This window comes from Orycteropus afer, unplaced genomic scaffold (assembly GCF_000298275.1).
Source record: "Orycteropus afer afer isolate SDZICR_OR568_19922 unplaced genomic scaffold, OryAfe1.0 scaffold00092, whole genome shotgun sequence".
NCBI classification, from domain to species: domain Eukaryota; kingdom Metazoa; phylum Chordata; class Mammalia; order Tubulidentata; family Orycteropodidae; genus Orycteropus; species Orycteropus afer.
In genome coordinates this window covers 2,383,222-2,397,706 of record NW_006921679.1, presented here as the reverse complement: position 1 = coordinate 2,397,706, position 14,485 = coordinate 2,383,222, and the positions used below count along the sequence as shown (strand labels likewise).

Here is a 14,485-nt window from a genome sequence, read left to right as displayed (position 1 = left end):
ATCTTGGATACACTCCCCATTTCATAGACATAACTAATCGTTTAGCTTGTCCACCTATCTATCCATCCATATACCCATGTTTGCCTTCACTTACAACTCAGTACTATATATGCAAAAGGGTTCATATTTGTTGTCTGTACTTCCCATGTACCTCTCTATGTCTTTCTCATCCTCAATGGAGCATTGGAATTTTTGAGGGTGTTACCTTTCTCAGTTTTCCCCACACTACTTTATGCAAGATACTATTAGATGGGCAGAGCCTTCAGCCTTTGGTAACCTGTTTCTTCTCCTTGTTTGTGATAGCTCCTTCACCCTCTCTGGTTTAACTGAGATTCAAGAGTTCCAGATCTTGTTTTTCAACTTTCTTTCCTTCTCAAACACACTGTTACCAGTCTGTGAGAGGGCACAACCCCCCTCTCTGGTTATTACTCCCTTACCCTCTCTGTTTCTGCAGTCACTTTTTTAGTTGGAGAACCTACACCCAGTGACCCCTCTTCAGGGCTGAGTGTTGCTGTCCAGTTTTGCCCAAGGTTTCTTTCTCTCCTCTGTGGGGCTGCTTATATCTGAGCTGGCATTCAGAGGAAATACAGGCAGACTTCACTTCAGGAGGAAGAGTGGCTGGCACCCTCCAAAAGGGATCTCTGAGAGGTCTGTCTTGTTTTCAGAGCCCCTGTGGTGATGGGGGAACAGTCTCTACTAAGGTGACTCACTTAATGACTCCACAGTAGGGTATCTTCTATAAGGATTCGTATCAGTCCAACAGGAACAGTTCGCAGTTGGGAGAGGGATGATCATACTCCAAATGGACACCCAAGGGAATCCGCCTTGTTTCTGTCAGAGCCAACCTATACTATGTTGGCTGTGGTTGTAGCCTTCACTCAATATGCCTGCTTCCTAGCACATAGCAACCTCAGCAGTCCTTAGTGCCAACTGTAAGGGATAGTAGACAGACCCACTGATACCCAGAGAGGTCTGTCCTGTTGATTTCAGAGGCCTGAACTACGAGGTCCACAGGGAGGCAGGTAGAATACTGCCTATGGGAGCAGATTCCACTGCACAGGCCTTCTGAAACAGTTCTCTTTATGCTTGCAGTCAGCAGTGTCCAGGTGGGGCAGGTGCTGGCATCCTTCAAATGGCCCCTGGGAAGGTTTGCTTTGTTGGTTTTAGAGCAGAAGCTTAGGGACTATCTCTCTGTATATGCAGGGGATGTGATGGTTAGGGAAATTGGCTCTTTTGCTAGGGCCATTTCCCCTGTTCACCGCAGCCAGCTGCTTGTTTATTCTTTATTATTATTATGTCATCACAGATACACTTTCACTCCTTGTGTCATGTTAATTTGGATCAGCCATTGTTTCTCTGTTTGTGTGGCTAGGTGAAGGAACAGGGATGGTGGGAGAAGCGATTTTCCTACCTTAGGCAACTTGTTGATTCTCGCCTGTCTGTAGTCCCCATTGCTTGCTTCTGGTCCCTGATTCAGAGTTCCTTAAAAGGCAAGCACTGTTTCGTTGTATTTCTTGTTGTATTTGTAGAGGAGGATTGGAATGATGGTTTGTTTATGCCTCCATCTTCCAAAATTTCCCATAGGGTTTTCAATGGCTGGTTTTTTCAGAAGTAGATCATCACACCTTTCTTCTGAGCTTCCTCGATGTACTTGAACGTCTAGACGTCCAGTCTGTCAGCAAGTTAGCACATTAACAGTTTGCACTACTCAAGAACTCTAGAAGAGCTTCACGTGAGCTAACAGAAGCATAATGGAGTTCCTGCAGTAATCAGGAGATATGGCAGAAGAAATACTTGAAGTAATAACAGTTAAAGAAGCTTAAATAACCCCAAGCACAAGATAAATCAATAGAACTATACAAATAATAATTATAAATTTATCATCATAATCAAATGGCATGAAATTAAGAGAAAATCCTAACCAGCCAAAGGGGGGAGAAAGACACATTGCAAACAAAGTAACAAAGGTAAAAGTGACAGTGAACTTAATGTCAGAAAAACAAGAGAGTCAAGCAACAACTAGAATCCTATATACAACAAAACATCTTTCAAAAATTAGGCAAAATAAATCATTTTTAGGGGAAAAAAAAAAAAAAGATACATATAGGCAGTGAGAAAGAAACCCATTCCACACCCCTTACAGATGAGTGATTTGAATGTCAAGTATTTTTTCCTTCTCGCTGATGACTTTGGTATGGCCGAGGATGGCTGGGAGTTAGAGAGGAAAGGATACTGTGAATCATCTTGAGCATATATATTCTCATTTATATTTGAAGTAAAGATTGTATAGGTAGTTCCAACTTACTGTCGGGTTCCATTCTGATGACACTTTTAAGTCGGTTCTGATGTAAATAGAATACCTCATTTCAGATTAATAACTGATGTTTCTTACAGTTTGAAATGCTGAATAAAATCTCACTGTATGCCTGGTTGGAAGTTCTGGTGGCATAGTGGAAAACTGGGCAACCTACTTCCATAGAGATACCACCTGGAAAACCCAAGGAGGGGTCACTATGAGTCAGAACCAACTCAACGACAGTGAGTTTGGTTTTTTATTTATTTTAGTCTACAGTGCAGTTGGTATCAGTGTCATAACAATGAACTCAGAGTTGTAACGGTTGTTGGGTATGTGCAAAATTCAGTTGTCATGTGGTGTTAAGAGTTAAATACTGCCCACTTTTCTATCTGTTATGACTCCTGACAACAACTTCATTGTAGAGCCTGCTGTTTTGCAGTGTTTTAAACAGTAAATCATAAAATTGAGCATCTGTGAGAGAACATCAAAGATTATGTTCTGGTTACCTAGTACTGCTCTGACAAGAATATAGTCCCAAGGTCGGCAGAGCATAGCAGGCTGCTGAACAACGACATGGCTACATGCAGGGTCCAAGCATGCCATAGGCTAAAGACCATTCCCAAGGCTTCTCCTTAAATACAGGAAGCAGACCACATCCCAAAGGCAGTTGCTTATGGTAGAACCCACTGGAGTTGATTGCCAGTCTCATCGTGGGTAATAACTACCACCAGGTTCCCAGCCACTCAACCATGCCCAGCCAAGTTGACACACAAATGTAACTACCACAGATTACATCAGAAAATTATGCACTGTAATATTGTATGTCATACATACCACGATAAGGTATGCATGTGAGAGCTGGACAGTGCTTGAGGAAGACCGAAGAAGAGTTGATGCCTTTGAGCTGTGGTGTTGGTGAAGAATACTGAAAGTACCATGGACTGCCAGAAGAATAAATCTATCCTGGAAGACGTGCAGCTGGAATGCTCCTTGGAATCGAGAATGGCCAGACTTGGTCATGTTGTCAGAAGAGACCATTCCTTGGAGAAGGATGCCATAGTTACTAAAGTTGGGGGTCAACAAGAAAGGGGAAGGCCCTTAACGAGATAGATTGACACAGTGGCTACAGCGATGGGCTCAAGTGTAGCAAGTATTGTGAGGTTGGCACACAACTGGGCAGCATTTCATTCTGTTGTTCATAGGGTCGCTGTGAGTCACAGCTGACTTGATGGTACCTAACAACAACAACCCAATAAGATGTACCAAAATAAGATGACTGTAAGTGTGGTTCATTGGAAGGCAAATACAGTGTTAAGTTGGGACTACCTGTATATGTATTGATACTTTAAGATACAAAAGATTGTATCATTCCGTTATGGAATCTTTGAGACTATGGCTAATAAGTATAAATTCTTAGGATTTTCTGGAGTCCCTGAACGGTACAGACACTTACTGTGCTCAGCTGCTAGCTGAAAGGCACCTCCGAAGAAATCCCTGACAGTGTACTTCCCCAAATCAGCCGTTGAAAAACTATGGAGCACAATTTTACTCCAACATTCATGTAGTCACCATGAGTCAAAATCAACTCAACAGCAACTGGTTTGAATTAATCTTCTTTTTCTTCTTCCAAATTTTATTTATTTTGTTGTTGCTGTTGAGAATATACTCAGCAATACATACACCCATTCAGCAGTTTCTGCAGGGACAGTTCAGTGAGGTTGATGACACTCCTTGAGCTTTGCAGCCATTCTCACCCTCCTTTCTGAGTTGTTCCTCCCCCATTAACATAAAGTCACTGCCTCTGAGGGTCTTAGCTAATCTTGCAAGTTGCTATTGTCAGTTTGGTGCCATCTAGACAGTTCATAGAAGAGTGCAGTGCTCAAGGCAGACTTTTTTTAATTGATAGTTAAGCTAAACTATTGTTTGGTTTTGAGAAGACTTCAGGGGATTCTTTTGGTTTAAGATTTAAAGATTGTCTCAGGGCAGTAGTTTCTGGGGTTCTTCCACACTCCATGGCTGCAGAACATCTAGAGTCCATGAGATAAGAATTCAATAGCAACTGGTTTGGTTGTGGAAGCGCTCCCATAGCTCACTGGTGCATTTTTTTGTTGTTGTTGTTGCCTTTTCTCTGTGCTTCATTTAGGATACATCTTACTGCTATAACCCTTCTGTGTACTATAGCCAATGCCCATGTATTACAAGGTGTTTCCACTTTGGTTGGAAAGCAGACTCTTTCCTTAAGGTATTTTCCCTAAGCATAGAATTTGAAGTTTGATAGGTTTCGAATGGTTTTTTGTTGTGTTTTTTTGCCCTTTCTTTAAAGACATTATTCACATAAATAGATAGGCAAGTAGCTACATTATTTTTTTCACTTTATGACATGAAGTCAACATCATTCTTTATTCCATTATTTGTAATTTGTCTTTTTTCCCCTCTGGCTATCACGGTATTAAAATAGTTTATGATATCCATTTGTGTGGTTTTCTTTGTGCACATTTTACCTGGGTTTCATTAGATTTCTTGGATCTGTGAGTTTATAGTTTTGGATAGTTGCGTAATTTGTATCCATTATATGTTGATCTCCCCCACCCCCTTTCTGCTTGCTTCTTCCCTTTCTCCTTTTTCTTTCCCTTTTCTCTTCCCTTAACCCCAGCTTTTCTGGAACTCTCAAGTACACATACATATGTTAGACGGCTTGATAGTGACCCACAAGTCGTTGTTACTCTTTTTTTGTCTGCTTCAGGTTAGATAGTTTCTATTGCTGTATTTTCACAGGTTCACTGATCTTCTACAAAGTCTAATATAGTAAGCCCATCCCATGCTTCCCCCCGCCCCCAGATATTTTTTAGCTCTAGAAGTTCAATTTATACCTCTGTTTCTCTCTCCATTATATTCATATAAATATTCATGGACATACTTTTAATCACCCTTTTAAAGTCTTTGTTTGCTAATTTTCACTGTCATTTCTGGGTTTTTTATTGACTGATTTTCTCCTAGTCACATTTTCTTACTGCTTTGCATATCTAGTAATTTTTTATTAGATGCTGGACATTTTGGGTGTTAGTTTGCTGCATATTCTGGATTTTATTGTCTTCCTTTAGAGAGTGTTGAATGCAGTTTTTCAGGCAATTCAGTTCCTCATGTTCAGCATCGTCCTTTTGAGGCTCATTTTGAGCTTTATTAGGTTGGTGCTAGGGCAGGGCAGCCTTTTTCTAGATCCACAGCTAAGGGGAGAGCCTACTGGCATCAAACACGAATGTTCAGTGAGATCTCTCCATGCATGCTGGTCCAATTTGAATGCCCCTAGTTCTTTGGGAGCTCTGGGAATTGTAACTTAAAGTTCCTAGCTGTTTTTAGCCTGGATTCATATGTGCAGCTTAGTATTCACCATAAGACTTAAGTGCACAACTGGTATCTCCAATTCCAACTTTCTAAGGAATCGCCATTTTGCTTTCCACAGTGGTTGTGGCACTTCATAGTCCCACCAGCAGTGTATGAGAGTCAATCTCTCCACATGCCCACCAGCATTTGTTATTTTCTGTCTCATTTAACCTTGCCATCAGTGCTGGTGAGACAGTATATCTCATTGTTGTTTTGATTTACATCCCTCTGTTGGCCAATGATTGTGAGCATCTTTTCATGTATTAGCTGACCACCTGAATATGCTCCTTGGTGGAGTGTCTATTAATGTCTTCTGCCCATTTTTCAATTGGACTGTTAATTCCTTTGATGTTGAGGGGTTGGGAGTTTTCCATCAATCTTAGAGATAAGTCCCTTGCCAGATATGTAATTATCAGCAAATATGAATTTGTTGCTGTCATTTTTGTCATGTGCTTTTTCATTATGTCGGTTTCTTTGTTCCATGTAATTTTCTATGCTGAGCTCATTTTGTTTGTGAATCATGTTATCACTTCCTTCATTGCTATTGTTTTAGTATTTGCTGAATATTTATGCTGGTCCTATTTTTTATTTTGATGTGAAGGTTTATCATTTTTCTTTGAGGTTGCTCTGATTTATAGTTTTCTTCCCAAGTGTGGAACAGTCTGTTCTATCTTGTAATTGGCTTGACTTCCTTACCATCTAGAAGTTCTGTAACGACACAGATATTTTTCCCTCTTTTTTGTTTGTAGTTGTCCTCATTTGTCGGTTGGTGTCTCTGATTCCCTGTTTACAATCTTGTAAGCTTATTTACTTTGGATACTTCCATAGCTGGGTTGGTTTCTGGGTTATGTCATCATGTGTGTTAATGGTCAGTTGTTGTTGCTTCTCTGTCCGAAAGGCTCCCTTCAGCATCTTTTGTAAGGTTGGTCTGGTTTTAACAAATTCCCTTAATTTCTGCTTATCTGGAAATGTCCTAATTTCACCATCATATTTGAGGGACAGTTTTGCTGGGTACATAATTCTTGGTTGGAAATTTTTCTCTTTCAGTGTTCTGTCTTCTTACCCACATGGTTTCTGTTGAGAAATCTTAGCTTAGCCTTATTGGTTGCCCCTTGTAGGTAACTTTTTGTTTTTCCCGTGCTGCTCTCATGACTCTTTCTTTGTCTTTGGTTTTGGTGAGTTTGATGATGATATGTCTTGGTATTTTTCTTTTGGAGTCTATCCTGTTTGGGGTTTGTTGGACTTCCTGAATGGATATATTCTCATCTTTCATCATATCAGGGAGGTTCTCCTCCAACAAATCTTGGACAGTTTTCTCAGTGGTTTTATTTTTCTCTTCCTGTTCTGGAATTCCAGTGACACATAGATTATTCCTTTTGATGGTTTCCCACATGAACCTTAGACTTTCTTCATTTTGTTTTGATCTTTTTTCTTATTGATTCTTTTCCAAAGAAGTATTCAGGTATTTGTCTTTAATCTCATTAATTCTGTCTTCCATTGCATCGATTCTACTCCTTTTCTCTTTCAATGTGTATCTGTTTCTGACCATTCAGTATTAATCTTCTGGATTTCTATCTGTAGATTTAGAATCATTTCTAATTTTTCATTTATTTTGTCATTTTGTTCTTGTATTTTCTTCCAGAATTCTTCTAGGGTTTTGTCTGTGTTTTCCTTGGTCTGTCTCTCAATCCTTTGAAAATACCTAAATATATTTCTTTTGAATTCCTTATCAGAGAGTTACAGTGCTGCTCAGGGATGTGTTTTGGGTCTGTATCCTGGTCCCTTGTTTCTCCTGCTTTATCTTGCTTCTTTGTGTGGACTGTGATGCTCTGTTGTCTCTGAGGCATTGTGATGTTTTTGTGTTTATATTTCGTTGGTGATTATATGTTGGAGTGACTTGACCACAGTTTTTGTTTTCTTTGTATGTTATGTATACAGGCAGGGTACTGTGCTGTGCTCCTCTATTCACTAGTTGACAACACTTACACACTCACCACCTGTCTCCTTTCCTGTTGTCAGCCTCACGTATGTCCTTGCCGACCTGGTAAACAGAGCCTGTTCTTAGGTCCCTGGAATCCAAATGAGAATGCTATCACTTTAAAATCCAAAATGGTTGCCACTTAGAAACATTCAAAATGGCTACACCCTCGGTCACTTTAAATACCCAAAATGGCTGCCATGTGTAAACAATCAAAATGGCTGCACCCTCCGGACAGCAGAAAGTCCACACCTCAGGTTGTCTCCCTCCTTGCTGTTTCCCTTCCTAGTCATAGGCCACCAGAGCAGTTGTCCCTGCAGCCCTTGGTGACCGGGACTGATCTGTAGGTCAATTCTCAGGTCCCAACACCACTTGGAAATATTCAGGTTCTTGGTCTCATCTGAGTAGCTGACAGTCCACAGCTCCGACTGTCTCTGTACTCACTGTTTTCGTTCAGGTTTTTCCACTAGTTGGTGCCTAATCCACTTCTGTATAGTTCCTTTCAAAGCTCAGGGTTCCAGGATTATTCTGTATGTCTGTCAATTGCTTTTTCTTTTCTTTGTTGAAGAGGGTCAGTGTCACTTGTTTGCCTATTCCTCCATCTTAGAGGAATCTGGAAGTCATAATTATTCAGGTTTTAGATTGTGAGATTGAGGGAAGAGATTTTTCCCTTGTTCACTGCTGTATCCCTGCTACTTAAAATAGTACCTCAAACATCATAAGCAGTCAATAAATTTATTTATTGAATCAATAAATATGTGACCTTTTATCTTGAATATCACTCCCAGCGGTTATGATTCAGTTCTATAAATACATGACTACTTGTATTCGGTGTGCTATACTGGGCATCATAATTTTAAAAGTAACATATAAAACATTGTTTCTAAATATTTTTATAAATCATTGTAACCCAAGAAAAGCCTTCTCCTGCCCCTGCAAGAAGCTTTTGCCACCTAAAGAAGATTATAAAAGAAGGAAGCTTATTTTTTCAGTGGAGGCAAATAACTCTCTAAATTAGAAGTCTTAGGAATTATTCCCTGAAATGACAGTCATTTGAGTCAACTTAATATGATTTAAATTCTGTATTACTGCTGTTTTTCATTATGCAGCTTGGGTGATGGTTGCAGTTTTCCAACTCGTCTTGTGGGGATGGATCCAGAACAAGCTTCTGTTACAAGCCAAAATGAATATGCCAGAAGGTACGCTTCTCATCATCAAGTCTTTGAGTATTCTCCTGATTTGCTATAAAGCAAGCTATGTACATGAGTTATATGTACATATTAGTGTAAAAAGTACAGTAGTAACCCAGTAAGCCAGCATAAATTCAGAGAAATGCTCTTTCAGTTTTGTGAAAAGTGTGTATGTACTTGTATTTTGTGTTCCAAACCAGAACACATTTGAGAATAGGAAAGTGAATACTTTGCTATTAATAAAGAGTTAAACCAAAAAGACGCATAGAAATAGCAGTGCAGCACCTTAGAAACCAAGGCTTTCTTCAGGCATTGATTTTATTGATTTATATCAGGATTTTTTTTCTAAGAAATTAGTCAGTTTATCACTTCACATTTTAGTTTGATAAACAGATTTTAACTGCAGTGTCAAAATACTATTAATGAGAGTTCAAAAATACACTTAAAATATTTTTCTCTTTAATTTATCTTAGAGGAAATTTTTTGTAGTACTTTCATGGCAAACGGACTTTCACAAATTCTGAAAATTAGGTCATTTGAAATGAAACTTAACAGAAACTAGAGATACTTCTGTCCGAGTTAAGTTGAAATTATTTATCACATAAACAAATGGTGGGGGAGAAAGGATTAGGAATTCCAAGCTAGTATCAGAATATGGGAAGAGCAGAGGCCTTAGAACCTAAAAGCCTAAAATCTTAAAACGTTAACATTTCTTAGGATTCTGAACAAGTCACTTAAACCCTCTGAGCCTCAGTTTCCACCTCTGTGACATGAATTGATCATACTCACCTCCAAGGGCTACTGTGGGGTCAAGAGAATGGAGAAGGCACGTGGTGTGCTTGTCTGGCCCTTAATAAATTCACAGCAAAGACTAGTTCCCTTTTTCTCCTCCTTTCCTTCCTCTGTTCCCTCCCTCCCTGGATCTCTTAGCTAGCAAAATCAGTCGACACTAAATCACTGAATCATTTTTTCCCCTTAGATCTAAACTGCAGAGGTAGAAAGCAGAAAACTTGGGAAATGACAGGTAATTTTTTTGTACTGGCCACAGACATAGATCCTCACCTGTCCTTGTTCTACCCATGGCTCTTGATTAACATGGTAAAAGCATTGCAGCCTGGCCTCAAGCTGTTTTTTCTTTTGTCTAATTGTGCTCATTGGCATTGTTGGAATACAGATTCTTGGATCAAGAAAGCCAGTTAGTTGGGGGTGGGGGGTATTTTTCTTTTGAAGATAGAATTTTTTTTCAGAGTGCTAAGATCCCTTGAGTTGCCCTCACACATTTAGGAGAAAGAATACTAATTTGCTGCTTATTAATTTATTTAAGTATCTTTAATCGAGCATTAAGCCATATACAAAACAATTTGCTCCTCTTTTCAGTATTGGATCAAATCAGCCCTTTCCTATCAAGCCACTTAGTGAATCAAAAAACCGATTGTTGGACAGTGAATCTCAATGGACAGAGACTGGATCTGAAGAAGGCATCAGATCAGGTAATATCTCTCATCTGACAACATTGCTTCATCTGGTTAAAATGAAAAATCACCAGATGTAGTAACACGGAAAAATGAAAATAATGGGATATTCTGCATTTCTGGGATGTTAATGTTTATTGGTCGCTTTCGTCAAGGAGGGGTTTACATGAGAAGGTGTAGTGGCTGCTGCTGCTCTTTGTTTTGTTCACCAGCGGGGAGGGGGTGCGGGGGGGGGTACATTCTACCTCAGATACTGGAAAGTTTTTTGGCATTGTGTATTGTGCATTACATTTTGAACAAGATGATTATTTAGGATTCTTTAGTTGGAAATTATTTTTGGAAAGCATTATACTCTTTGCTGCCTTAATTTAAAAAGAAAATGCAGTGAATATATTTAAATCTTTTCTTGATGACTTTTGATCACTTCATGAGTAGGGGGTGCAGTATAGAATAAATAGTTGATAAGACAGAAGAGGGCTTCTGAATCAGGTCTCAGTTTACGATAGAGTCTGGCCACTTACCAGATATTTTATTACAGATTAAAAGGAGCTGTGGTATATAACATTGCCATCATCATTTTGCACTGTTTAAAAAGGTTTGGGATTCAGATCAGGTTGTACCAACTCCAGAAACTACCCTAGAACTTGCTGAGAGAATTTCTGATCTTTTCTTGCTTTCATTTATGTCTTTTTCTTTCTTTTAGAAGCATTTGAAACATTCTCTTAAATTGATTCCATTAAGATCTTCATTAGGATCTTTCATTCCCTTGTGTAAGATTAAGAGAAAAAAATCATTCATGAACTTTAGAATCATTGCTGCCTAATGTCTTTAAAGCTAGTGGGCATTTTCACCAGGACAAGCAGACTTTTGATTACTAAAGCTACTTAACTTACTTTTGAGTTCTACAAGAAGGCAAATAACTGGCAAGCATGAGCCTTATTAGTGCTACATAATAGTGCTTTTGCTGTAATCATAAATGTTAGCATTTAACACAAAACTTAATGGTTTTTTTTTTTTTTTTTTTTTTGCATATCATGTATATATTTAATTATGTGCTTACAGGGACAGATAACCATGTTACAGTGGCAATAGAAAATTGAGTACCACTTGTTCGTAACTAACCATTTGAATAAGAATAAGGTAAGACAGTATAAAGGTACTTTTCTTGAACCAATGCAGTTTATGGGCATATGTATAATCTTTTCAAACAATTTGATTCTTTTTTCCTTTTACCCTGTTCAGTTGTATCAGCAAACTAGGCAGTTAAGGAGAGACTGAAGGCAGATCAATATCTCCTTGTGTCTCATTTTTCTTACCATTCCTAGCACAATCTTAGTGAATACTGGTTGGTAGAATAGTGAAGGAACTATCAAAAACTGCTTAGAGTTGGTACATGGGCAGCTGACCTTTCTTCAGTTTGGACTGCTTTGTTAATTGGTTTAAGAAGAAAAAGTGACTTTTGCCCGTTATTGAAGAAATTTGATCCACAGTAGAGTGACTGAAATTGAAGGCTGAAAAAAAAAAGAAAAAACCTTAAGAAGTTTGTTGATGTTGTTTAGTGTGTAAAAGATAAGAGCAAATTAGCACTTTACTCTGGCCAGGTGCTGTGTGCTTAGAAACAAGTCAGAGGACATCATTTTAAATAGTAATAAAAGACATCCCAGAGAATACAAGTAATTTATGAGCAAGTTCACCACAGTGAACGTCATGTTTGACACTCAAATTGAACTGTGTGGGATGTAGTGAGCTCTCTCTTCAGAGCTTCAAGCTTACGAGGACAACTATCTCAAGAGGACAACTGTCTCTTTTAAAGTAAGGCAGGAGCCAAGCCAGAAGGTCTAAAGTATCTCTCCCAGCTATTACAGTTTGACAGCCTACTAAGTTTGGCAGCATTTCTTATCTGTTGCTTCTTAACAAATTACCACAAACTTTCTTGTTGGCTTAAGACAGCATGCATCTATTAATCTCTGTTTCTGTGGGTCAGGAGGTCACTTTTTCAACTAGGGAAGCATGTGCTACTTTGCTCAGCTGTTTGTTGGCAGGATTCATTTCCTCAAAAAGGACCTAAGGCCCATGTCCAGAGATACAGCCAGAGCCTGAGACCTAGATAGAATCTAATGCACATTCCAGGCTCCCGCTGGGCAGAACAGGCTGCGGTCTGAAGAGCAGGGGCAGGGGCACAGGTAGCATGTTATGACCTGATGGTGCAGCTGCAGAGAGCCAGGGCTTCCTAGACAAGGGCCTTGCCAAGGGAGCATTTAATGGCTGATGCTGGGGATGCTTGGCAGACTTAGAGCAAGCACTTTTCATATGTCTCCTCAACTGACACCCAAGGTAACGGGAGAGCTGTAATGATCCAGCACCTCAAATGCTGTTTTGGTTGTTCCAAGGGAAGAAGGTCACTGTTGTCCCCTTATTTACTGCTTACAGAAATCTTCATTGTAATATTTGTAGTAGTAAAGTGTTTATGTCCTCTTACCAGCATTACACCTTTGCCCACAGAGCAATTTACTAACCTTACATTCAGAAATATGAATTCAAGTATTAACCAGTAACTCAGCTGCTGCTTTTTTTTTTTTTTATAGGTTTATAGAAATACATATGAACTGATACTTTCAGTTTTATTTGGAAGAAAATGATCAGTGGAATGAAATAAAGTATAATAGAAGATATATTTTTTTTACAAAAGGAAGCCTTTGTGCAGGTCGCTGTGTCTGCAGAAACACTGCTCCAGAGCAGGAAGATGCCTTATCTCATGTCCGTTGCAGCGCTAACTTACGGCTATGTAAGCAACCACATTTTCCTTTGGAAATAATACTTAAACCTTTTACAAGATGCCATAATACAAGCTTAAAATCACATGTTTAATGCATGTAGTTTTTGATACCTGAGTTCCATTGTTAGAGTTGTTTATTGATATACATTATAAGTTTCACTCCAACAACACAAGCTGAAAATTTGTCTCAATGAGTCAATCTAGGACAGTGTGGTGGCTGAAAGTGGATAGTAATATCCAAATTACTATTGCTGATACTGTATAAGGAAAAAGAAATAACTGCTTTTTTTATTGGGTATTTGCTAACTTATAATTACTGTTTTATACTTTGAACATTTTTAATAAATATTTTTATTGTTGGCTATAAATATAAAATAACATTCAGGAGGATTCAGATATCTAAATATAAGCATTTAAAACATAGAGGAGTACATTTGTATAATTCATTAAAAGCTGAGTTATAATCATTAGTACAACCCTGTAGTCTGTTATATGCCCAAAGCTTAAAGGAAATTTGGCAGTGTAAGAAATATGAGTTCTGTTTGCTTTTTAGTCACTTCTTTTGTTGAACTTGGCAGTGGTGTTTATGCAGGCAGGAAAACACAGCAGTGCACGTTCTACAGAAATACTGACGCAGTGGGAATAGGTGGATGGGGCTAGAAGAAGTGTCAGGAGAAAGGCAGGATGTTGTAAGCAGTTGAAAAACATTTTCATTCCTAAAGGAATTTAGAATATAACATGGCTGCTGAGTTGATTTAGTTTCTTTCAGATTTTAATTAAGGCAGTTTCTGAAAATTACTTTGAAACTTTTTATAATAACCCATTAATAGCTTAAACAATGACATAATATGCAATTTAGAACTGGGGGAAAGACTTCAGAATATAAGACCATCTCAGGAAAGAAATTCTAATAATCCACGTAGTGGTTTAAACACTCCCTGTGTTTAAGGAAGCTGACTGCCTCTCACAGCAACCCTTTTCTGCCTAAAGCATCTTCTTTTAAAATCCAGTCTGAGTAGCAGAAATTACTGCATTAATTCTAAAGAAAAGTACAGTGTCTTTTAAAAGAGAAACAATGCAGAAACATTATTCCTCATTTATACTATTTAATCAAAACACAAACCAAAATGCTTGATTGTTTCCAGCAGGGGAGTTAAAGATTAAACTCAATCAGCATGTCCATAAGGATCAAAGGCTTTCCTTATCTGTAAAATTAGGGGAGTGGAGGGAGAGTGTCTAATGGATGTCTGGGTGACTTCTAACATTCTGCGATTCCTAATTTTCCAAAATAATTACTTTCATTCATCCAACAAGCATTTTTGGTCTGTCTTCTAAATGCCAAACAACATAGAAGACATAGCTCTATAATTTCCTCATGTAACATAATTTTAT

General features: G+C 38.6%; 1 protein-coding gene across 1 annotated transcript in view; it reads left to right on the top strand.

Moving 5' to 3' along the window:
* ZDHHC20 (zinc finger DHHC-type palmitoyltransferase 20) overlaps positions 1-11,417 on the top strand; it is a 55,416-nt gene extending 43,999 nt beyond the window's left edge. Inside the window, exons 10-12 of the mRNA XM_007942512.1 lie at positions 8,765-8,854; positions 10,223-10,335; positions 11,380-11,417. Coding sequence (XP_007940703.1) covers positions 8,765-8,854; positions 10,223-10,335; positions 11,380-11,417 — 241 coding nt within the window. The remainder of the gene's footprint in view (positions 1-8,764; positions 8,855-10,222; positions 10,336-11,379) is intronic.
* Positions 11,418-14,485: the final 3,068 nt, after the last annotated feature.